Source organism: Podarcis muralis, chromosome Z (assembly GCF_964188315.1).
Source record: "Podarcis muralis chromosome Z, rPodMur119.hap1.1, whole genome shotgun sequence".
Taxonomy (NCBI): domain Eukaryota; kingdom Metazoa; phylum Chordata; class Lepidosauria; order Squamata; family Lacertidae; genus Podarcis; species Podarcis muralis.
The window spans coordinates 33,418,722-33,443,583 of record NC_135673.1 but is presented as its reverse complement, the minus strand read 5'-3'; the positions used below and the strand labels follow the sequence as shown (position 1 = coordinate 33,443,583).

Here is a 24,862-nt window from a genome sequence, read left to right as displayed (position 1 = left end):
CCCTGAGCCCTTCGTTTCAACACAGATGATGCATGTAAACCGGGCAATTGCTTATGACCAAACCTCTCTGTACCAAACACAGCATGTTTCAAAACAGTATCAAGCTAGTATGGACATGGGTTAAAAGGAACTACAGTGTGTGCTGTTGAGGTATTTGTGGTCTCCTTTGAGCCTCTTTTCTTTTCTTTTCTTCTTACAAAATAATAAAGCAGTGGTCATCAAGCAGCTAAATGACAATGCATGAACCGCACGCCACATTTTATGCAGACCTAGGCGATAAAAAAAACATTTGCCTTCCTGATCACAGTCCCTTAACAAAGCTGGAAACCATTGCTTCTGTGTTTGCAAATAGCCTGTTATCAACCAGGCAGCTATTTCCAGGGGTAATCTAGCTTTACAGTGAGAGCGTGGCTCCATTTTCATTAAATCTGATAAAGAATTCAGTGATGCTCCTACGCCGTAGGTCACATCAAAAATATTACTTGGTGCCTCCCAAAACAACAGTGCAGCTGGAGGGGGAGAACAGGGAATGGCGATTTCAGGATGCCTGCTGGGGTCTAAAGACTGGACCCTTTTAAAGAAAATGCCTGCAAAGCTCATTTCTTTCCACTCAGTCCCCCACCTCCCCAACTTCTCTCTTCCCCACATTCTCTCCACTCCAGGCTGGGGCCAGACTGCAAGAGCCACTGTTTGATCTCAGCGAATTTGAGCTTAGACAGCTACCCGGCCTTCAGTAAACAGAAATAAACAAGCTCAAAATTTGCCATAAATATGTATCTTGCAATACACACAAATGCCAGAGGGGCTTTCTTCTTTGACGCCTGCTGGTTTATTCTCCGCCCCCCCCCCCCGCCCCCCACTGGGATCACTACTCATGCAAGCCTCTTTGAACTCTCTTTTGCTTATAAGTCCATGAAGGAGGCTGCATTCCCATGCCTTTCCTTTGCCACCACCCGAACCCAAAATCGCATATTTGTTGTTTCGCTTGCTTCTCCACCCACCCACCCCTCACTAATTTTCTTACTTTCAAGTGCAAATGCTTCTTTGAGTGTGAAGGAGACTGGGCTCTCAAGAAAGCCTAGTCCAGGGGCTGCAAACATGGTGCCCGTGGTGACGTCAGTGTGCCCACCACCAGGACCTCCAAGGTTTACAAAAAAATCCACATCACCTGTGTGATGGCCTTTATGCTATATGCTCCGACCTCAATCTGCAGAATTGGCAATGGAACAGGTGCCACATAATACCCGTTCTGCAGTTGTAAGAAATCTAACTTTTGATGTGGCAGGACCTGCACTTTGGAATTCCCTGCCTATTGACCTACCCTTCTGTTCTGAGCATTTATACTGATTGGCTTGCAGGGAGATTCAACGATTAAGTTAGCTATTTAATCATCCTTCATTCGGATTTGTTTGTGGGGAGGACAGATGACAAAGCAAGTGTGGTCCCACATAGTCCAGCACATTTTTCTGTCATATTCCTTATTGCAGGAAGTGTGGTATTGTTGGGGAGGTGGGTTTGTTGTGCAAGCCCTCCCAATCAACTATGATTGTGCAACCTGAATTTCCCTGTATGTGACCAAGTCCTATCCGAAAACAAAGCCCATACACTCCAACTGTCCCTATTTACTAGAGAAATGCCTTCTTTTCTGGTGCCTTTCACCTGTTTTTGCCCTTGGTACAAAACCAGGACCAGTCTAATATATTTTTGCTGTTTGGGGTGGAGTGGAAAATGCCCTCTAGGCTCCCATCAAGTCAAGGTGCACAGTACCCAACACTGATCAAATCATTTTGACAGCCAAGACAGAAAATCTCACAGGCTTCATTCCCATCTCTGGCAGCAAAAGTACAGTAAGAAGTGAAAATACAAATTAAATAGCTGACACCCAAAATCAGCTGCTGGTGATAGTAGGGCCAATAATAACATGTTATGGGTATGAGTTCCTAGAGATGTCATTCTTCAGGGTTCAACTCCCTCTAAGCTCCTTCTGCACTGAATATTTAAAGCAATCTCAAGCCACTTTAAATAGCCATTGCTTTTCTCCAAGAATTCTGGGAACTGAAGTTAGTTAAGGGTGTTTGGAGCTGTTATGAAACCCCAATTTTCCTACCAGGGCTACAATTCTCTTCCCTGGGAAGAGAGATGTATTGTTACACCATTCTGGGAATTCATGCTCTGTGAGAGGAAATGGGGAGTCTCCTAACAACTATGAGAACCCTTAACATATTACAGTCCCCAAGATTTTTTGCAGAAAGCCATGGCTGCTGTGGTATGATACTGCTTTAAATGTATATTGCAGATGGTGCCAAAGCCTTTAGAGATTAACCTGGTGGGTGGGGCTCTGGTGCATTTCATTTCTAGCAGGCAGCCATATATATACATGCCCACGTCCACAATGCCCCATGCCCCATGACATAACGCACCCGAGAGTTGCTGAACCAAAATGGAGAGGAGCACTTAATTTCTAAGATGGTCCTTAAGCCTTTCTTCCTTCTTCTAAGACTACAGAGAAGACATTTAAGCTTAAAGAACTCCTTGGCTGACATAATAAAACATGACCTATTATACGATGAGCTGGATATTTCTCATGGATGTTAACGAGCCTGTAAGATGAGAGCAGAGGAGCTAAAGTCATTAAAAAAGGAGGACTCTTTGGGTTTACTGCTCTGTTCCCATCCCCAACCTTTTATCGCTGCAGGGTTTTGTGTGTGTGTGTGTGTTTTGCCTCTGCTGCTTCTGGGACATTTACAATTTTGACATTTGAATCCCACCTCCAGCAACATTGTTGAACTGTCTTGCACTGAACACTCCTTTTAAAAAAACATGTTATTTATGAGATGTGCATTGTGAAACCGGAGATCTGCAGCCTGCATTCTGGCAGCTTTGCTGAAATCAGTGTGCAGATTTCGAGTGAGTGCACTCACACCACCTCTAGAGGTTCCCTGCATACATGGACCCCAACTAGCCAGTGTGATGTAATGTTAAGACTGTTCGACTAGACCCTAGAGCTGAGGGTTTGAATCCCCACTCGGCTATAAAGCTCATTGTTCGACCTTGGGCCAGTTACTTGGGCCAGTCTAACCTACAGCACCAGGTTGTTGTGGGGATCAAATAAGCAAGGGGGGAGGGAGAACCCTGTATGCCACCTTGAGCTCATTGGGGGCAGGGGGAGAGAAAGGTGGGAAATAATTACAATAATACATAAAGAAACCCAGCATCTCTAGGTCTTCAAACATCTTTTGCCTGCCCATGCCCTTCTTGCCTGCAAAACACAGCCCTTCCTGTGCCTGTGTGATGTTTACTTCTAGCTTAGAAGCAGAGAGCCTCTACAAACACCATAATTCCTGTTGCAGCAGTGAATAGAACACCACCAACTTGGAAAAGGAGGTGCCAACTTACGGAGGAAATCTTGATACTCAGTAAGAGCCAAGGAGTACCTGAAGTGGACCTTTGGAGCACAGGAACCATTCACTGATGAGGGTAGAGGTCATCACTGACCCTACCATTAGGCAGAGTGAAGCTCCCACCTCGGTGGGAACACTCTGTCATTCATCCTGAGTGCTCTAGTCATTCCCCTCTGTTGAAGGACAGAGCCTACTGTTCTCAGGTTTGTTGGTGCAACGATGGAGCCCATCCAATTGGCTTTTGTACATGGAATGGAGGAGGGGGCATCATATTGTTTTCCTCCACAGACAGCAAAATGAATTGGGCTAGCCCTGGCAAATATTCCGAGACTGTATTCCATGGGCCACAGTTTTGTACCATCTCCTACAACAATGCTTTGTTGGCAGCATGGTGGGATGTTAAAAATGGCTGCTAGACAAGCTGTCTGATGTTGTTAGGCCAACAATAACAAAATTAAAGGAGGAGCCTAGGAATCAGTGGTGGGCCCTGCCAGGGCTCTGGAATCTCAGAAGCTGCTCAAGAATTCCAAGTACTGGTGCCAGACTTGCCCAAGTGTACAAACAGATGCGGTGGATCTACAGACCGGGGGGGGGGAGGGGGGGACAACACACACTATAAATAAGCCCAAAATTAGATCAGTATAACAAAATAACGGTGTTCCATTGGGCCAGAAGTGGTTTGTCCTGCGGGCCACATGACCTAGAAAGCTGTCTGTGGACAAACACCGGCTCCCTCGGCCGAAAAACAGAGATGAGCACCCCATAGTCAAATTTGACTGGACTTAACCCTCCAGGGGTCCTTTACCTTTACTTTACTGAATATTATATGAATAGGTACCTCTCAAGAAACCCAAAAACAACTCTCCTTTTGATACTTAATCCTGAAGTTATTAATACTGATTTACAACTGATTACTACACTTCTAACAACAGCAAAACAGTGTATTGTACAAAAATGCAAAAATAAAGATCATAACTGGTTGGTTTAGGAAAACTTGGCAAACTATCTTAAAGATAAAACTTACATGCAAGGGAAACACAATATTTTATAATCAAGAATATAAATTTATTGAGAGATGGACCTTTTTTTTACATTTCTGGAATGATGAAGTAAATGACGGTGTTTTCCTTTTAATTTATTCGTGTTATTATAGAGTTTGAGTTATGTTGCCCCTCTCTATTCATATGTCATTTCCTTCCTTGCTTCTTTCTTTTCTTCTTTCTTTGAATGAGAAGCAAGGATGTCTGATGTGCAATGGTTTTTGCTTTATATTGTTACAACGTAATTTTTTAAAAAAATGATACCACTTTTAACAGTCGTTAATTAACATAAAATAAAAAAGGGAGACCACTTTTAACAGTTATGGTTTTCTCCAACAACTGCTGGGAGTTGTCATATGTTTCGGGGCTGAGTTGTTAGGAGGTCCCTATTCCCCTCACAAAACCACAATTCCCATAGTTCCCTGGAAAGAGGGATTGGTTGCTGAACCACTCTGAGATTTGTGAGCTTCCCCTAAGCATGCTTTAAAAGGTCTTATTGTACCACTTCACCCATTCCCCTAAATTCTGTTGCCTGAAGCAGCCAGCTTCACCTCGCTGAATTGTGGTGTGTACAGCCAACCTTTCCCTTTCCATTGACTAATCGTCCACATCCATTCTTCTAGGATGAGGGTGAATTAATTTCTGAGGCCAAGGGGCCAATCTGCAGGGTGGCAGGCACTCTTATGCCATTCTCGTAATTTCAGGACTCAATCCTTCTGCTGGGTTCACTGTGAAAGCACTTCCATGGCATGCCAATTTGTTTCATTTTTCCTCCAAAGGCTAAGGCATGCACTTACAAACTAGAAAAGTGCTCAAAACCTTTTTAAAGGGGTTTTTTTTTAAAAAAAAAATTTAAATTCTTAAAACGAGGTGCCCCAGAAAGAAATTCTGGACATCTGAAAAAACATTCACACTGTGGTGAGTGCTATTTGCCCCACAGTCAGATCATTCAACATCAGAGGAATGAAACTGTGGCAAAGATGGTTAACAATTTTGCCTGGAGACAATCAAAATCGCCTCACCCTGTACATCCATTTTTGCTTGGTTTTACTGTTGTTAAATCAAAGAAACAAACAAGCCCATTCCTGCAAATGAATAGCCCTTTCTCAGGATTGCATCCTATTCCTGATCGTTTATATTATGTACAAAGTACCTTCACATGTTTTACTCATTTGTCTTGTTAGAGTTGTAATTACTGTGCAGAAAGGTGACTACATTATGAGAAATAGGTTTGCTCACACTAGGTTGGGTGAAATTCGAACTCAAGCCTTTTCTAGACATGGTTCTTATGCTGTTGCATAATCGCCTACTGCACAACCACTACAGGCATATGCATCTATAACTTCCTCATTCTCACTAGCATACAAGTGAGCAAGAAAATGCACGTTTTCAAAGTAGTGTTATATCTGCCCCAAACATTTGGGGTACCAGGCATGGCATATCAATAAATGCAACTACTTAGCTGGAGACCCTAGGAATCCTTACCAGTGGGACTAAGAACCAGAGAAGTGGAGCTTGTCACTGTCTTTTGAGTTCTTTCCCCCAGTGGACCTGTCATTTGCATGAGATATTTATTGCTCTTTCCGCATAACAGGGTACTTAAAATTCAGCAGCATCTTCAACCAGCATTAGAAAGCAAAGATTTACCTCTGGCCATACATTAAGCATCAAAAGAAAAAGTATCATAAGGATGTAAAAGCGACTTCACATAACTCCTGTTATTATGACCCTTCTCATTTGCTGTGCTCAAAATGAGCCTCTGCACATCACAGACAAAGGGGTGGGTGGGGAATGAGACAAAGACAACGCACAGACAAACTTCTTATCTTGCCAGCAAAACCAGCAAGCACTTATGCACAATTGTGCCAGAAGGTGCAACTCACATAGCCTGCAATGTTTGAACTATTCCATCAGTGGCATACCTGTGTGATGCCAAATTTGGCACTCTCCCCTCCACAACTCTCACCTTCCGGTCTACTTCATAGTTGTGACATCCCCTGCAGTGCTCCGTAGCACTCCTCTAAATCAACCTCTGATTCTATTCCCACGCAAATGTCAGAAGACACTGAGGAGGGGGCAGGAAATCGCTCCAAGTTTTCTGAAGAGGAACATGTTCCCAAAACAATTCTGCAGCCTCAAAGAGAATTGAAAAACAAACGAATCTGTGTCACTTGCTTGTCGATTCCAGTAGCCGTTGGCCAACACGATGCGGCAGTTTGGCATCTGGTGTTAGGATGTGCACGTGCGCACGCACACACACACACTCTCACATGAGCATCTTCTTCGCTGACATCTCACTAAACTTTCCAGGGATTTGTGAAAGGTTCTGATAATAACAACAACTGGTTTTTGAAGTGAGGCAAAGCCAAGCCACCAGAACTGCTTCTCATGCATTCCTGATTGAAGCACTGAGATGAAATCAAACCGTTTAAGTCAGCTGTTTTGGCAGCTTTGGGGAACTCGGGCCAAATGCAATCAGGTAGAATATGGAAGCACTCAATCACAGCCTTGGACGCTTGGCTTCATCCACTGAGGCCAATGGCAGGTGCAAAAACTTATTTCTTTAATACTACTGCAGCTCTAGTAAAGGAGCAGGTGATTAACACAAGCTAACAGAGCCGTGCTGGCACCCCTCCCCCCACTTGGCTGCAGGGCAGTGGGACATCTCACAAACATTAGGAGGCTGCCTTAGATTAGTAGTACAGTGGTACCTCGGGTTAAGTACTTAATTCGTTCTGGAGGTCCGTTCTTAACCTGAAACTGTTCTTAACCTGAAGCACCACTTTAGCTAATGGGGCCTCCTGCTGCTGCCACACTGCCAGAGCACGATTTCTGTTCTCATCCTGAAGCAAAGTTCTTAACCTGAAGCACTATTTCTGGGTTAGCGGAGTCTGTAACCTGAAGCGTATGTAACCCAAGGTACCACTGTATTGTCTACTCTGGTTGGCAGCAGCTCTCCAGAATCTTTCCCAGAGGTTTTTAAACTGGTTCCTTGTTTTTAAAAAACTGGAAATGCTGGGGATTTAACCCAGGGCCTTCTGCACACAAGGCATTTGTTCTGCCACTGAGCTACAGTCCCTTCCAAAAAGAGGAGAGGAAGTTTTGGGGGGAAATCCCAGAAACCCAGTCCCAGTCTGCTGTATTTGCTGCGTGATATTGCACACAATAATGTGTGTACAACCTTCATCTTTCAACATGAGGCTCTCATTTTAACTGCTGGAATGTTTTAATGGGATGGGTTAATTGTGTATTTATGGATTTTTACATTCCAGTGTTCATTTAACTGGGTTTTTAAAAATACTTTTAAACTGCTTAGAAGCCTGTTTTATTATTTATGCATTTATTTTCTATTGACATTATGTGTTGTGTAAATCTATAATTAAATGTTCTGCACATACAGGTATATGCACAGAGAAAAGCACAGATTGATTCACATGGCTGGGTGTCATAGCTCTAGGGAGCTGACTCCCCATACTTCAGGGGAAGGGGACGAGGCCAAGAATTCGGAGTGGGAGAAGGGTTTTCCCTCCTACACAAGAATGCTGGTGCAATACAACCATGGTGTGCAAGGAACTATCCAACCCAAGACAGTCTCACCACTTCCCCTTAATTCCAAGTATTCCAGCCCAGATGCTCCTGTAGCACCATAACTTCCCCCATTCCATCAGAAACACTGACTATTAAAGCAGGCCTGTCAAAGTTCCACCAGGGACACGGATGGTGCTGTGGTCTAAAGTAAACCACTGAGCCTCTTGTTGATTGGAAGGTCGGTGGTTTGAATCCCCATGACAGGGTGAGCTCCCGTTGCTCCTGCTCCTGCCAACCCAGGAGTTCAGTGCCGTAAGCACCCCTGCCCCATTCCACCCCCATTCTCCCCCCTTCCGGGTCCAAAAGTACTCATGTGTCGGTGATTGTGCATCAATTGGGTGCACCTAAAATGGTCGCAACCTGTACCGGTATTACCTTCCCTTCATCATAAGGTCCCAAGGCAGGTTGCAGCTATTTAGATATACAGTATAATGTTAAAATCAGTTTGAAACAAATTACAGTAAAGGAAATAGGATGGGTCTCATATATCTATATGGGTCATATATATTTGTAATGATCGCAACCACCACCATGTTCTGTGTGACAGGAGTTGGGTCCTAAGCTACCCAAGACAAGGTCATTTGGGAAGAAGGCTGGGATATAAATGTAATAAATAACAATAAATAAAATATGAAGTGCTCTGGACTCGCAGGAGGCAATGGATAAATGCTATGCATTAAATCTGCATATTTATGACTAGGAGTTTCATTCTGAACATCCTCTAGTAAGCATCTAGCGCATTACAAAAGAGATGGAGGGGGAAGAGAGAGAACGGAGGGTTAAAAGGGGACACATTTCCTGTTATATAAAGCAGGGGAACACTTGAGGAAGAATCTTCCATGGGAAGTATTGAACCCTTCAACTTACATTATTGGCCGCCACTTGCGTGAATACATCCCATCTGTGTCTCTGAAAAAGTGGGTTTTGTTTGCCCTCTCTGGTCACACTGCGATAGCAACTAAGTGCTTCCCTCCCACCCCTTTACGGGGGGGGGGGGACATAAGTGTGTGTATGTGGGTGTACATGCACATGGGTGGGTGGGTGAGGGCATGCGATGTTCTGGTTGTGCAGGCTATGTTTTAACACTGTGGAGATTGCGATGAAACCAGATTCAGTGAAGCATCTCCTTAAAATAGGGAAGAAGCAAATGAGGGCAGTCTTTCATCAAAGGCTTGCACCTGGCTCAAAGTACTGGACTGGGGGAGATTGAAGGATAGAAAGAGAGAGGCCATGTACTCGTATCAACTCGATAAATATTGGAGGGTATTCCTCTTCTGCAGTTATGTTGGTTAAGGCCAATAAAGGTAAAAGGTAAAGTGACCCCTGACCATTAGGTCCAATAGTAACTGACTCTGGGGTTGTGGCGCTCATCTCGCTTTACTGGCCGAGGGAGCCAGCGTACAGCTTCCGGGTCATGTGGCCAGCATGACTAAGCCGCTTCTGGAGAACCAGAGCAGCGCACGGAAATGCCTTTTACCTTCCCGCCAGAGTGGTACCTATTTATCTACTTGCACTTTGACGTGCTTTCGAACTGCTAGGCTGACAGGAGCAGGGACCGAGCAACAGGAGCTCACCCCGTTGCGGGGATTCGAACCGCCGACCTTCTGATCAGCAAGTCCTAGGCTCTGTGGTTTAATCTACAGCACCACCCATAAGGAGAGCCTTGCAGCATCAGAGCAAAGGCACCATCAAAGGCCAGGACTTCAGGGCAGACTTCCAGGGCCTGTCGCCCACTAGCAACTAGCATTAAGTGACATCCTGCTTCCCAATGTGAAGTGTCATTAAAATACAGTGGTACCTCGGGTTAAGTACTTAATTCGTTCCAGAGGTCCTGAAACTGTTCTTAACCTGAAGCACCACTTTAGCTAATGGGGCCTCCTGCTGCTGCCACGCTGCCGGAGCACGATTTCTGTTCTGATTCTGAAGCAAAGTTCTTAACCCGAGGTAATATTTCTGGGTTAGCGGAGTCTGTAACCTGAAGCATATGTAACCCAAGGTACCACTGTACCTTTACCATCGCTGCTCTGATGACACAGTATTACATTATATATATATATATATATATATATATATATATATAGTATCAAACTGATGGTCTAGCATTATATTTTAAATAGTTTTAAATATTGCAAGCTGCCATGGGAAGATTTTGTTCTGAATGGTGATGAATGCATTCTTCAAACAAAACAAAACAAAAGACTAAAAACGAGTGGCGCAGGGTTTTGAGACTAGACAGCGGCGCCAGTAGAGCCTATTGCCAATGCATTCCCATGTGTGGCCCCATGTTCTAGTATTATGGGAGATAGGGGAAATATCTCTCTTTCCACAATTTTACCACAGCACACATAATTTTATAAACCTCTTTTTATATTCCCTGCTCAGCCAGTTTCCTTTTTTTCCAAGCTTAAAAGCGAGGAGGGAAGCACAACCCACACTCAAAACCCTCACAAATAGAAAGATCCCTGAATGAGATTTTAGGTGGGCAAACAATGCAGCTTAGGATATAGCAGCTTCCTGTGTTCAGTTTCCAAAGCTTTGGGCACAACAGGTGAGAGCTAATCAGAGGTGCATCCAAGCTTTTGTTTATGCTAAAGATAGACCCCTGCATCCTGGTTCTTGACAGCTACAATATTTTGTTGTTGTTTTTAAGACCCACCACTTTTGCAGAATTCATATCATTCTGTTCCATTCTGGAACGGTTTTACATGCTTTATAATCGTGGTGGTTTCATCTGTTTTCATTGTTGTACATTCCACTGTTGCAAGCAGCCCTGGGATCTTATCCTGAAGTGCAGGTAGGAAAAGTGACAAACAAACAAATAATCATATTGCTCTTTGCGCCACTTCAGAAGATCTTGCGTGAGGCATGATCCCTCCGGACAACTTTCCTAAAATGAGCATCCCAACAGCTCTCTCAGAAGCCCCATAGGGAACACTGATGGTTTGCCATGTGGTAAACATGATGCTTGGAAACACCTTCAGAAATTATTTCTAGATCCACTGGGCCTAATTACTCTGTTTATTGTATTCCATCCACCTTTAAAAGTAATAATCCCTGTAAATCCAGGATACTTCTCATTTGGATGAGCCAACATAATCATACAATGACCCAGATTTTGGGGGACGGGTGGGGGAACACATTTGTTGTTTTCTCAAAACTAACACCAATTTAGAAAGGTACCTTATACTTCCAAGGTACCTTTCTAAATTGGGCATGTTTGTGGATCGAGGGCCCGACCCCCGCTATGTGAAATAAATACACAAGGACACGTGATATAAGGTTAATGGGCAAGGAAAGGCCACAACTTTATTGATTACAGCAGTGAAAAGGTATTGGCTTAGGCATTGGATGACTATAGGAGGTGGGTTTATTCAACAGTAGGTGGAGCCTGTTGATGCCAATCCAACTATAGGCTCACCCCCTGATGTCACCGAGGGTCGTGCCATGGCCTCCCGCCAAGCAGGCATCGGACGGAATACACGACCGCCAGATTCCTTTAACGGAATAACCCACGGTAGATAGCATAGGCGATGGCCACACCTAGCCCTTGACACAGCACAACACATGAATCCAATGCCTAACCAACCCACCAATACCAAAAAAGTTGTGACGATTGCTACGAGGTAGGCGAAAAAACCAAAAAGCCTAATGCCAAATGGAAAAATTCCTACCAGGCCCCCAAGACAACCGGGGCGACCAACCTAAGGTCCATAGCAAGGCCAAAAACCTAGACCCTGAGCTAAATGGGAGTGGAGGGTGGGTGACTTGCTGAGGGACGACGACGAATGAGGAGGAGGCGGAGCTGGCGCCACAGCATTAAGCTGCTACACACGCCCCCCTGAGGCACCTGGTTGGCTGCCTCCAGTGGGCGTGGGCGCCAGCCAGGTAAGGAGGGGAGGGGGCTAAGGCCCCCTACCAGGGGCGGAGCTCGGTCTCCCGCCCACAACCACTCCCCTCTCTTCCAGGGAGGAGAGTCTTTGTGGATCGAGGGCCCGACCCCCGCTATGTGAAATAAATACACAAGGACACGTGATATAAGGTTAATGGGCAAGGAAAGGCCACAACTTTATTGATTACAGCAGTGAAAAGGTATTGGCTTAGGCATTGGATGACTATAGGAGGTGGGTTTATTCAACAGTAGGTGGAGCCTGTTGATGCCAATCCAACTATAGGCTCACCCCCTGATGTCACCGAGGGTCGTGCCATGGCCTCCCGCCAAGCAGGCATCGGACGGAATACACGACCGCCAGATTCCTTTAACGGAATAACCCACGGTAGATAGCATAGGCGATGGCCACACCTAGCCCTTGACACAGCACAACACATGAATCCAATGCCTAACCGCCACCCGAGCCACAAAGAGGCTCGCCGCCTTGTGTGTGCACATAGACATCGGATTGCATCCAACATTAGTCCTGCTCAGAATAGATGCACATGACAGGCATAAATCTATGAATTTCAGTGAGGCTAACATGTGTCTAACTTAGTGGGATACAACCCTTTAGTCAATCCATGAAAACTACTTCGTGATAAGTGCACATAGGCTTGCATTCCCGTGCTGCAATCCTACATGCACTTATCTAGGAGCAAAAGGCCAAAACTGGGTTTTGCTCCTGTAATATGTTTACCTCCATGGAAGGTATTTACCTTCTTCAAAGAATGAGGAGAGTCGACCTATTTGCTCTTCTGCAGACTTAGGACTCTTTCTTCCCTACAAAAGCTGGTTTTCCTTTATTGTCCTGAGCCTACAGTAATTTGAGTTTCTTTCTTTAAAAGCATCCTGCGCTCTGCATTAATACAGGAGCCTCTATTAGCGGCACTAAAGAGTGCTATGCTGTCCCACTGATGGCCCATCAACACCCGGAATCTCTTCCAATAATTACAGCTTCACGGCCTTGCAAAGTAAATACGATGCAAGCAGAGCCAAATAAATCATCGAGTCCTCTCCACTGCCACAAATAAAAGAGTCTCAACTCCGTGATCCTTTCCAGAATAGCTTACATTTGCCAGCAAGCAATCCCTCGCTGTAAAGGGTTCACTTCTTATAAACAGACAAACAAAACAAAAACACGCAGCTACTACAATTAGTTAGTCATCCAAGAACTGAGCCTTGCAGCCGACTTCAGTGTCGCTCGGTCCTTAACACTTTCAGTGCCTGCTCACGCTTTCTCACAGAAGACGAAAGGAAAGGTGAATGATGGGAGTTGTAGTCCAAAAACAGTTGGAGACCCAAGGTGGTAAATTGGCCATTCGGCTGAAGGGCACTTACCGGTAAATTCTTTCTGCGTATTGTCTCCAGAAAATCAAGGAAGTTCTCAGGTGATGAAACTGGATGTGAATATGTTGCTAGAAATAACTGAAAAAAATAATAATTATAGAATCATAAATGGTAGAAATTGAAGGGACCCCGCGGGTCATCTAGTCCAACCCACTGCAATGCAGGAATATTTTGCCCAACATGGGGCTTGGAAACTATAAGTCATAGGGCATTTTTATTCACCCCAGTGACTTGGACAGGTGAGATAATCCAGGACAGTCGTTTTAAATCAAAATATGAGTAGTAGGAGTTATTTTTTTAAAAACAAATGTGGTGATCTGCCATGGAACAACCCCATTGAAGAAGGTCACAGGGGTTACCAAGACTTCATTGCTGATTGCAAAGGGCCCCCCATAACAATTTGAGCTTCAGGGGCCCCCAAATGTAGGTCTGCTACTGAGCTGGTGAGCTACGCCATCCTGCAAACTCTACCCACTTTGGACTCTGCTCCCACCCATTGCATCCATCCAGCCCCCAAGAGATCCCCACCCAATGGAACATGTCCAGAGATTCCACCCACCCTGCCAGGCCCTAGCCTAGTTGGACCCTGGAATGAAACCCTTCCCAGGAATAAAGGCACAATGGTGCAAACTAGCTGAGTGACAGAGTGACTGCAATGCCTTTTTTACCTTTGGTCACTGTGCAGAATGAAGAGGGTTTAGCCAGGAAAAGAGGGTGAGAAGGAGCAGCTGGATGTCACCTTCCAGACGTGCATTTGCCCTTGAACTGTATTATAGAATCATAGAGGACTCGTATTGACCAAGAGCGCTCCCCTCAGGGCTTCAGGCTGCTAGTCCTTCTCCTTCTGGTTCCTCTCCCTGGGGGTGAAATCCGAAGTGATTTCTCCTTGATCTTATTAAGGCACAAATGCACCTGGAAACTCTTTAGCCCCAAGAGGCAAGATGGGTGACATAAGGAAAGGTAGCAGAATCTTAGGTGTTGCCAGTAAGACCTGTGTCACTTCTGATGGTTCTATAGCCTGCATGGCTCCTCAAGGCGGGTCTCAGTGAACCAAGCCCCCTCCTGTTAGAGGTCTCCGCACAGGGTTTCTAAACACCTGCTGGCAAATTCAAAGGCAGCTTTGCCACACTGCTTGTTTGTGTTAGAGACAAAATGGAAATGATCGTTCCTTTTATTAATACATCCATGTTTTATTGGCTTAAATACATGACAGTTTGGCCTCTTTACATTTCCTGATCCTTTGGAGTGCTGGAGGATCTGCACCAACAGAAGACTAAAGGATAACCAGTCAGGCAGTTGAAGCAAGTAGGTGGGAAGACTGCAAAGGGAAAACTCGCCCTTCGAGGAGGTAACCGACTGCGCTTTGAAATGAGTCATTGCCAGAAGTCTCCTTTTCATTTTTTTAAAAAAAATGCAGGTCCAACAAACAAAACATTGGCCTGTAACATAAATGTAAGCATCTAGTTCACTACAGGTGCTGCAAGATACATTTCAGGCTTTAAGTGGTGTCATTCTTATGCATCATCCAATTCACTTGGCATGAAGCTCATCTGCCTACATGCATTGACCTCCACCTCCAGGGTCTTCCCTGTGAGACTCAGAACAGCCCCACAGCTACTCATAGAATCATAGAGTTGGAAGGGACCCTGAGGATCATCTCATCCAACCCCCTGCAATGCAGGAATATGCAGCTGTCCAATACTGGAATTGAACCTGCAACCTTGGGGTTATTAGCACCACGCTCTGACCAACTGAGCTATCCAGGCTTGCTTCCTCCTTTTGCAGATGTAGCCTGGGGGCAGTGCATGTCAAGGGATAGCCCACACGGTCTATGCAAGAACATGCATGGGGTCCTTGCCACTTCAGGTGGCAGTTTTGCTGGCTGGCAGCTGTAAAACACCAACCGGCAGGAAAAGGCAGGCTACCAAGTAGAAAAGAAAGGCAGGTGGTCTTTCAGTGGCCTGCATTTCCCACTCACTACTGGAAGGCATCTGGGGGCTCAGCGCTGCCAGCCGAAACCCCACCCCACCCCAAAGTGGCAGCTTTGCCCTTGCAGGCATATTTTTCTGTGGAATGAAGGGTTCCCCTTCCCAGGAGTCCCTGCAGAGGTCACCCACCTATTGCTCCACATTTCATGGCAGAGTGGCATTAAGCATGGAGAACATCAGATTAACAGCTCTCAAGCGAGCACAGCCTATTAGCGCCTAGTGTGAAGTGACCATAACAAGGCCCTTCATGGCCTTAACCCTCAGCACTGAGCTGGGAACTCTGGTGGGAAAATGCTCCCCCCAGGACAGGAGCAGCAGGAAGACACGCATCGCTCTGCTCTGTGACAGCAGAATGGAGGAAATGGGAACTGACGGGAACCCAGCAATGTGCCAGGGGCAAAGTCTCAAGCTGGCTGATTTATGGGTCACAGTTTGGGTTTTGTGTGTGCGTGCATATGTGTGCATTTCTCCACCCTGTTCTACAACCTAACCAAGAGCAGCCCCCAGAAGTTCAAGTGTCGCAGCAGCAGCAGCAGCAGGCATTGGAGATTGCTTGTCTGTGCTCAGGGCAGGGGTATCCCTGTCTCTGGGTGACACAGATCTTGAGCCTTGCTCCAGCCAGAGACATGATTAGCATTTCTGATGCCACACAGTGCAGAGAAACTTGTGGCACCCTCTAAGTGCTCTGAGGCAGCTACTCAATGTCTTTTCCATTTGTGCATTTGTGATGATTTCGAAGAATTGTAGAATTGGAAGGGATCCTAAGGGTCATCAGGTCCAACCCCCTGCCATGCAACTTGTGCTCATGATAGTATGAAGGCAGTTATACATAAGCCCACTTTCAATACCCTTTGCACCTACAAAGGTTTTGAAGTAGACACACTGATTTGTTTCCAGTTTGTGCGTGGTCTCGTAACTTTCTGTTGGAACTGTGTCACTTTTTATATCCTATTTTGTCCCACTTTGGCTGCACTATAGTGCCCCTCCAGCAACAATATTGCCATGACATTAGGGAAGCATCGCAGAGGAGCTAATAAAGCAGGATTAGGTGTGGACATTCCAGAATATAGCCACCCCTAATGCACTATTGGGACGCGGGTGGCGCTGTGGGTAAAACCTCAGCGCCTAGGACTTGCCGATCGCATGGTCGACAGTTCGAATCCCCGCGGCGGGGTGAGCTCCCGTCGTTCGGTCCCAGCGCCTGCCAACCTAGCAGTTCGAAAGCACCCTTAAAAAGTGCAAGTAGATAAATAGGGACCGCTTTATAGCGGGAAGGTAAACGGCGTTCCGTGTGCTGCACTGGTGCTGGCTTACCAGAGCAGCGATGTCACACTGGCCACGTGACCCGGAAGTGTCTGCGGACAGCGCTGGCTCCCAGCCTATAGAGTGAGATGAGCGCACAACCCTAGAGTCTGGCAAGACTGGCCCGTACGGGCAGGGGTATCTTTACCTTAATGCACTATTATTGTGTCAAAAACATGTTGCAGAAGACAGTCCAGAGGGGCTGCAATGCCTCGTTTGCCATCAACACTTGATAGTCCACCCTGTGCAGGAACAGAATCGACAACAGAAGCTCCATCCAGTGTAGGGCTGCCATACGTCCGGATTTTCCCAGACATTAGTGGGATTTCAAAGGCGGAATTGACATCGGGGGGGGGGGCGGTTCTGAAAGGTGGCGCTTTGGGGTCTTCCTATAAAAAAAAGCCCAACAACTTTCAGGGTGTCCTGGTTTTTACTTTTTTGAAAAATGGCAACCCTAATGCAGTGTCAAAACCTAGGCTAGACACATGGCACAGCCGCAGCAAGAGATTGTAAGACACGCCTCTACATCTGGGAGCAACAGAGCGATCAAGCGAGGCTGCAGCATTTGCACCTGCAGCTGCACACAGTCCCCCTTGGGCCTTCTTCCTCTTCACGTGACTGCAGTGTGGCCACTTGGGCGTGGCTTGGAGCTAGTGAGCTTCTGTCACAGATGTCTCAGGGAGGGTGAGACACAGCGCTACTTCCCACAACAGGATGGAGAGCAAAAGCAATTGGTTTTCATGGGCAGACAAGAATCCCTGTTTGTGCAGGCTGGACGGTTCTGTTCTGTCTGCAAGCAACTCCCTGCTAACACTCACTTTGCTGCACTGCCAAGCAACAAGCAGGCGACCGTACTCACAGCTAAGTGTCGCCCCGCCCAGGCACTGATTCCAGCCCACGAGATTCCCCTCGCAGACCTCCAGCATGTCTTTCCCCCTCCGTCCCCCAAGCCTTTGCAGCCTCCTCCCCATCAAGGTCAGGGAGGGGTGGGTTCCTGCTCAGTAAACCTCCCACTCTCTTCTCAGCCCCACCACCACCACTTCGGCAGCCATATCCAGAAAGGGCAGCAAGAAGCCAACAGCTGCATTTCCCAGCTTATTGTGGACACCTTGCAACTTTTGCTGCAAACCTTCACTCTCCCTGGAAGCCCCAGCAACAAAGTGCTGAAATGAGGCTGCAGCTGCTTTGCAAGCAGAACTCTGCAGAGCAAAACAACTGGCAGCAGCATCTCCAGTTAAGCAGGTTCCAGGTAGCAATGGCCCCATCCTGGCCTGAGAACCAGGGAGAGCCAATATCGGGACAGAGAAGTATGGGTGCCTACTTTCCTCTAAACAAGGCTTTGGGGTTTGCTCATAGAATCATAGAGCTGGAAGGGACCCCATGGTTCATCTAGCCCAACCCCCTGCAATGCAAGAATCTCAACTAAAGCACCTGTGACAGACAGACAGCCAACCTCTGCTTAAAACACCTCCAAGGAAGTAGAATCCACAACCTCCTGAGGGAGACCGTTCCACTAATGAACAGCTCTTACTGTCAGGAAGTCCTTCCTGATGTTTAGCCAGAATCTCCTTTCTTGTAACTTGAAACCAATGGTTTGAGTCCTGCTCGCAGGAGCAGGAAAAAGCAAGCTTGCTCCATCTTCCATGTGTCAGCCCTTGGGATGTTTGAAGATGGCTATCATAACTCCTCTCAGTCTCCTCTTATCCAGGCTAAACATACCCAGTTCCCTCAACCGTTCCTCATAAGGCTTGGTTTCCAGACCCTTGACCATCTTGGTTGCCCTCCCCTACACACATTCCAGCTTGCCAATATCCTTCTTAAATTGTGATGCCCAGAACTGGATACAGTACTCCAGGTGTGGTCTGACTAAGGCAGAATAGAGTGGAACTATTACATCCCTTGATCTGGACACTGCTCAGTGGGTTAGGTATGCAATGATGCAGGAACGAGACCTTCCAGCTGTCCTCTTCTCAAAGCCCTCTGCCTCCCACTCTGACTGCAGCCTGAGGACCCCCACACCTGGCATCTACAGTTCCAGGATGCGCCCTTCCCCTCCCCTCCCCCTTGGTTTCTCTCAGCAGCAGGAAGAGCCTGCCTTGCTGCTGGTATGCAGGTCAACCGCGTGGTCCAGCACACAGTGCTCCAGCTGCTCCTCCATGGCCAACACCTGCCGCACAGCTTCCTCAAAGGCCACAGCCACGTTGGTGTCGTCTTTGGCACTCGTCTCCAGGTAGGGGTAGTTGCCGTGCTCCATGCACCAGGCCTGGGCCTCTTCAGAAGTCACCTGCCTCTCCAACTTGTCCACCTTGTTGCCCAGAACCACAAAGGGGAAGCGGTCAGGATCCTTCACATTGGCATAACAGATGAACTCCTTCTGCCAGTGGCCCAGGTTGTCGAAGCTCTGCCGGTCATCCACACTGAAGGTCAGCAGACAGCAGTCAGCCCCCCGGTAGAAAGGGGTCCGCAGGCTCTTGAAGCGTTCCTGCCCAGCTGTGTCCCAGATCTGGAGCGTCACAAAGCGCCCATCCACCTCCAGGTCCCGGTTGAGGAACTCAACCCCAATGGTGTGGAAGGCCTGCGAGTCAAACTTGTTGGTGACGTAGCGGTTCATGAGGGAGCTCTTTCCAACGCCGCCATCGCCCAGGAGGATCACCTTCAGCAGCAGTGACTTTCCACTCATAGCAGCAGAGGAAAGGTCTAGAGGGAAAAAGCACCTCCGTTAGTGAGAGGCCAGCTGTTAAGGAGCCCCTGTCTCTTCCACCACAGTATAGAGAGGAATCCTGCCTGCCACTCCTGTATTTCCAGTGCCTGCCAGGGGCAGAGGACCTTTTTCAGATTGAGGGCCACAATCCCTGCCAGGCAACGTTCCAAGGGCCACATGCAAATGATGGGTGGAGCCAAGGGGAAGAAGCTGGCAGAGCAACAGATGCAAATTTCACCTTTGTAAGGTGGGCCTGTTTCCACACACACACTCACACCTTGCTCTGCTCTCTGTCCTCCATCCATGGAAGAGCCAGAGGTCAAGGACACACTCCACACACTAGTGAGAATTCCAAGGGCCAGACAGAGAGGTACAGAGGGCTGCACCTGGGCTTGAGGTTCTCCACCTCTTTCATATGCATATTAATTTGTGGGACTCGTTTCCACAAAGGGTGGCAGCAGTTGCTGGCTTTGAAGAGGGATTCAATAAATCAAGGAGGATGTGAAAAAGGCCTTTCTATGGCTACCAGCCCATGTGACTGCATGCTGCCTGGAAGGTTTCCACAAGGATTCAGGGATGCCATGTTTCTGCATATCAGTCGTTGGGGGGGGGAGGGGCCATGGTGCTTGCATTCTGCTTGTGGATTTGTAGGAATGACTTAGACTGAGTCTGACCACTGACTGGTCCATTGAGTTCTGCCATGACTGGTAGCAATGGCTCTTCAGGCTTTCCGGCAGGAGACAATGCCCAGCCCTTCCTGGAGATGCCATCAGGGACAGGCCCTGGGGCCTTCTGCATGCCAAGCAGGTGCTCTGCTGCTGAGCTAAAATAAAAAAGCAAATCTGGCTCGCCACTATTCCAACAGAACGCTGAACCAGAAGACAAAAGGCCTCTGATCCAACAGGGCTCCTCCGATGTCCTCAGGGCAAGGGCTGATCTACTATGAAACTAACAAAGTTTAATCCCAGAGGGGCCCCAGAAGCGACCTTCGTCCACATTTGGCTTAAAAATTTGGGGTATAGTAGGCCAGATTTGAGTGACACGACTCAAATTGATTAATTTTCTGTTGCGTATATTTCAACAATCCCAAAGCTTGAGAGCTGTTAGCACAGATGTTTGTAAAGGTGTGGTGATCTATCATGGAACAACCCCATTGAAGAAGATAACAATAGTTAGAAGAAGAAGAAGAAGAAGAGTTTGGATTTGATATCCCGCCTTTCACTCCCTTTAAGGAGTCTCAAAGCGGCTAACATTCTCCTTTCCCTTCCTCCTCCACAACAAACACTCTGTGAGGTGAGTGGGGCTGAGAGACTTCAGAGAAGTGTGACTAGCCCAAGGTCAGCCAGCAGCTGCATGTGGAGGAGCGGAGACGCGAACCCGGTTCCCCAGATGACGAGACTCCCACTCTTAACCACTACACCATACTGGCTCTGGCCATACTGGTTATGCAGACCTCGCTGCTGCCTGTGAAGTTCAAGCTTCAGGGCCCTCAGAATGTAGGTCTGCCCCTGCTTCAGGGATGCGAATTTGATTAAAACATTGGAGGCAGGCAGGTAACTCCCAAGACATTTGAATTGCAACACCTATTCACTTTGGGGGGAGGGGCCAGCCCCCTCAAATATTTTATTTTATTGTGGGGGAGGGCTGAAGGGACCTCACTACCTAGGAGTTGGCCCCTAAGCTCAGGGCAGAGAGCTAAAGGGTGGCAGGCAGTGTGGTGTTCTCCTAACCGCTCCTTCAGTGTAGGCTTGTGGTTTGCAATTGCAGCTTTGGAAACTGGATGACTCTGAAGGGCAGACAGAGGCAGTCTGAAAGTAAGCTGGTTGCCCCATGCCGACAGGGAACACAGCAGTGAGGGTAGAGGGCTGGCTGAGTGCCCACCTGCAGCGTACCTGTACTGTGGAGAGAACAGTCCCACCTCCAGGGCAGCCTGGCCAATGCCACACCTGCGCCTCAGCAGCATCACTGAAAGGCAAGGCAGGTCACTCAGCTTGTTACCATGTGGGGTGGGAGGACAGTTCATGCGTAAGTGTCCCTTTCGCTCCCCACATTGTCTCTTGATGGGCAGACCTGCCACTTTGCAAAAGCCCCCACAAACAGCACAGCATTCTGCTCAGAGAATGAGCAAGCATTTGGTTTTCGGAAACCACAGGCCCTGACATCGCTCTGTCTGTGGGCATGGCTGGCACTGCCATTTTGCAGGCTACCCCCCCCCTCCCAAGGGAGAGGGGGCTAGCACTCCCTCCCCCTGCTCCACCCACTCAGAGTGATAGACCTTCTTTTCCCTAAGATGAGCCAGAAAGATTTACTTTATTGTCGTTTTATTTATCAAGGAACCTACCTCTACCTCTACCTGCTCTCCACTGGAAAGTGGCAGGGTGGGTCATGCTAAGAGCATGAAAATTAAGAGTCTGGATCAGGCCAAGGTCCCCACCCCGCGCAGTCCTGCATCCTGTCCTGGCGCAGAGGCCAAGCAGATGCCCTTTAGGAGAAACCAGCAAACAGGAGCGCTCAGCGGTGGTTTCCAGCAAACGGCATTCAGAAGCATCCCTGCCTCCGGGAGTTTAGATTTTAAAAGGGCGGATCCCTTTGCAAACAGGGCAGGTTGGAGGGGGCAATGGTGTACTCGGAAGCGTCTCGGTCATGCCCAATGGGCTAGACCCGAGGGCAGGGATCCCGGGACTCCCCACCGCCCCCCAGCAGAAGCAGCAAGAGGGTCCCGAACCCCCACATTTGGGAGGGAGGGAGGAAGGCGCATCCATCCTCCTCCCCGAAAACCGAACCATCAAACCACCCTCCCTCGGAGAAGACCACCAAGGAGGCCGGGATCTACCTGACCCGCCGGGATCCGCCCATTGCCCACCCCGTCCGGCCTCCCGCAGCAGTGCAAAGGGGGAACTGGATCCTGCCCAATGACACACCATCTCCCCACGAGGCCTCCACGCAGCGCACCTGCCCGCCGCCGGCCTCGGACGGGTCTCGAACACGCGGCCCGCGCTGACCGGGAGATCAAAGGCGCATCTGAAGTCGGGCGGGCCGGGCGATGGGGGGGGGGGTAGGGGACCCCACCGCGCATGCGCTCACTGCCTGCGGAGACCCGAGCGTCTTCCGCCAGCATCACTTCGCTGCTGTGGCCACCAATAGGAAGAAAGCCCGCCCGCCCTGCCCCCATGCCGCGACAGGTGTGAAGCAGGTGCGCCGCTGGGGACAACCGTTACCCGGCCGCAGGCAGGCAAAGAGCGCGGGCAAAGAGGCGGGGGGGGGGGCGCCCTCTTCTCTGACAGGTGGGAACAACAGGAAGGGAACACAGTGGCAACTACCTTACGCTAAGGCAGACCAAAAGCCCACCTTAGTTCTGTATCGTCTGTACGGACTAGCAGCAATGGTTCGCCAGAGTTTCAGACCCAGTTCTCCCTCGGAGCCACATCTGGAGGTGACATGTGGGGTGTAGCTACTACATCTCAGCTTTTGAATAAAATGGCTCTCCTGGATTATCTCACCTGTCCAAGTCACTGGAGTGAGTAAAAATGCCCTGTGCCTTATAGTTTTCAAGCCTCATATTGAGTAAAAGATTCCTGTATTCCAGGGGTTTGGCTAGATGACCTTAGAGCCCCTTCCAACTCTACAATTCTATTATTATTTTTCTGTTTTTTTTAAACAATGTACAGTACAGTGGTACCTTGGTTCTCAAACATAATCCTTTCCGGAAGTCTGTTCCAAAACCAAAGCATTCCCAAACCAAGGTGCGCTTGTAATGCAAAACAGATTACTCCGTTCCAGACTTTTTTGGGGGGGGACCCCAAAACAGCAATTTAGAATTTTACTATCTAATGAGACCATGGGACGCGGGTGGTGCTGTGGGTTAAAGTCTCAGCGCCTAGGACTTGCCGATCGAAATGTCGCCGGTTCGAATCCCCGCGGCGGGGTGCACTCCCGTTGCTCGGTCCCAGCGCCTGCCAACCTAGCAGTTCGAAAGCACTCCTGGGTGCAAGTAGATAAATAGGGACCGCTTACTAGCGGGAAGGTAAACGGCGTTCCGTGTGCTGCGCTGGCTCGCCAGATGCAGCTTGTCACGCTGGCCACGTGACCCGGAAGTGTCTGCGGACAGCGCTGGCCCCTGGCCTATAGAGTGAGATGGGCGCACAACCCTAGAGTCTGTCAAGACTGGCCCGTACGGGCAGGGGTACCTTTACCTTTTAATGAGACCATGGATCCATAAAATGAAAGCAACAATCATTGTACTGTACTATAAAATAAACAAGACAGTACTGTAGATGATAAAAAAAAAGTTCTTACTTGCACTGATGATCATTGTTTGGATGGGGGGCTTTTATCCATTTCTGCTGTCACACAATCAGCTGAACTGGGTTCCATACAGTCACAAAAACAAATTAACCGAAAAAGCCTCAGAAACAAAAATGCAAAATAAAGAGCAAAACAAAGCACCAGATACAGTGGTACCTTGGTTCTCGAACTTAATCTGTTCTGGAAGTCCGTTTGGCTTCCGAAATGTTGAAAAACCAAGGTGCGGCTTTTGATTGGTGCAAGTGCCCCAGAAACAATAGCCGACAGCTGTATCAGACATTCGGCTTTTGAAAAATGTTTGGAAACTGGAACACTTACTTCCAGGTTTTCGGTGTTTAGGAACCAAGGGGTTTGAGTACCAATGTAATGTAACAAGAACTAAGGTAAAAATGGATTTTTTAATTTAAAAAATGGAGAAACTATATGATGCAGTTGAAAAAAATTGACAATGGAGCCCATGAAGGGGTGGAGGGAAGTTAAAGACTCAGGGAATCCTATATGTTTATGTTTATGATTAGTATTTGAATATGAATATAAATGTAAATTGCAAAGCTGAATAAAAAATGGTTTGTTTTTTTAAAAAAAGACTCAACTTGACAAACATTGCACTGAATATCAAAGAATTTTGTTCAACACAAGAAGCCCATCCACCACATTAAAATACCCATATTGACTTTTCAGTTATATTTTTATTGCTTCTTTTATTTCTAAGTGCCTGCTGGAAAAATCCACAGAGTGGCTAGAAGAAGAAGAAGAAGAGTTTGGATTTGATATCCCAACTTTCACTCCCTTTAAGGAGTCTCAAAGCGGCTCACATTCTCCTTTCCCTTCCTCCCCCACAACAAACACTCTGTGAGGTGAGTGGGGCTGAGAGACTTCAAAGAAGTGTGACTGGCCCAAGGTCACCCAGCAGCTGCATGTGGAGGAGCGGAGACGCGAACCTGGTTCCCCAGATTACGAGACTCCCACTCTTAACCACTATACCACACTGCCTAGTGGATAAAGACATTCTGGCAGCAGAACAAGTGGGATTTAGACCCGGCAGGTCCACACTAGATCACTGCCTAACATTACAAGGACCTTATAGAAAAATATAAGTCAGGAGGGCAGCCCTCACTATATGCAGCCTTTCTTGATCTAAAAGCAGCCTTTGACACAGTTTCCAGAACGAGACTCTGGGACAAGCTTCGGGCCACTACCATCGATAGAAGGCTACTATATTTAATTCAGGTAGTACAGTGCATTCAAATACGGCCCTT

At 47.7% G+C, this 24,862-nt stretch overlaps 1 protein-coding gene across 3 annotated transcripts; it reads right to left on the bottom strand.

Annotated features, from left to right (window-relative positions):
- Positions 1-17,008: 17,008 nt before the first annotated feature.
- RAB9B (RAB9B, member RAS oncogene family) lies at positions 17,009-22,411 on the bottom strand. 3 transcript variants are annotated; one of them, XM_028715500.2, is made up of 2 exons: positions 22,251-22,411; positions 17,009-19,294 (listed from the first exon to the last, which is right to left on the bottom strand). In XM_028715500.2, the coding sequence occupies exons 1-2, from the start codon at positions 22,372-22,374 to the stop codon at positions 18,672-18,674; spliced, it is 747 nt and encodes a 248-aa protein (XP_028571333.2). In that variant the 5' UTR covers positions 22,375-22,411; the 3' UTR covers positions 17,009-18,671. The 3 variants fall into 3 exon arrangements, with proteins under 3 accessions (XP_028571333.2, XP_028571335.2, XP_028571337.2); XM_028715502.2 differs by having other exon boundaries at positions 22,220-22,361; XM_028715504.2 differs by lacking the exon at positions 22,251-22,411 and adding an exon at positions 21,191-21,376.
- Positions 22,412-24,862: the final 2,451 nt, after the last annotated feature.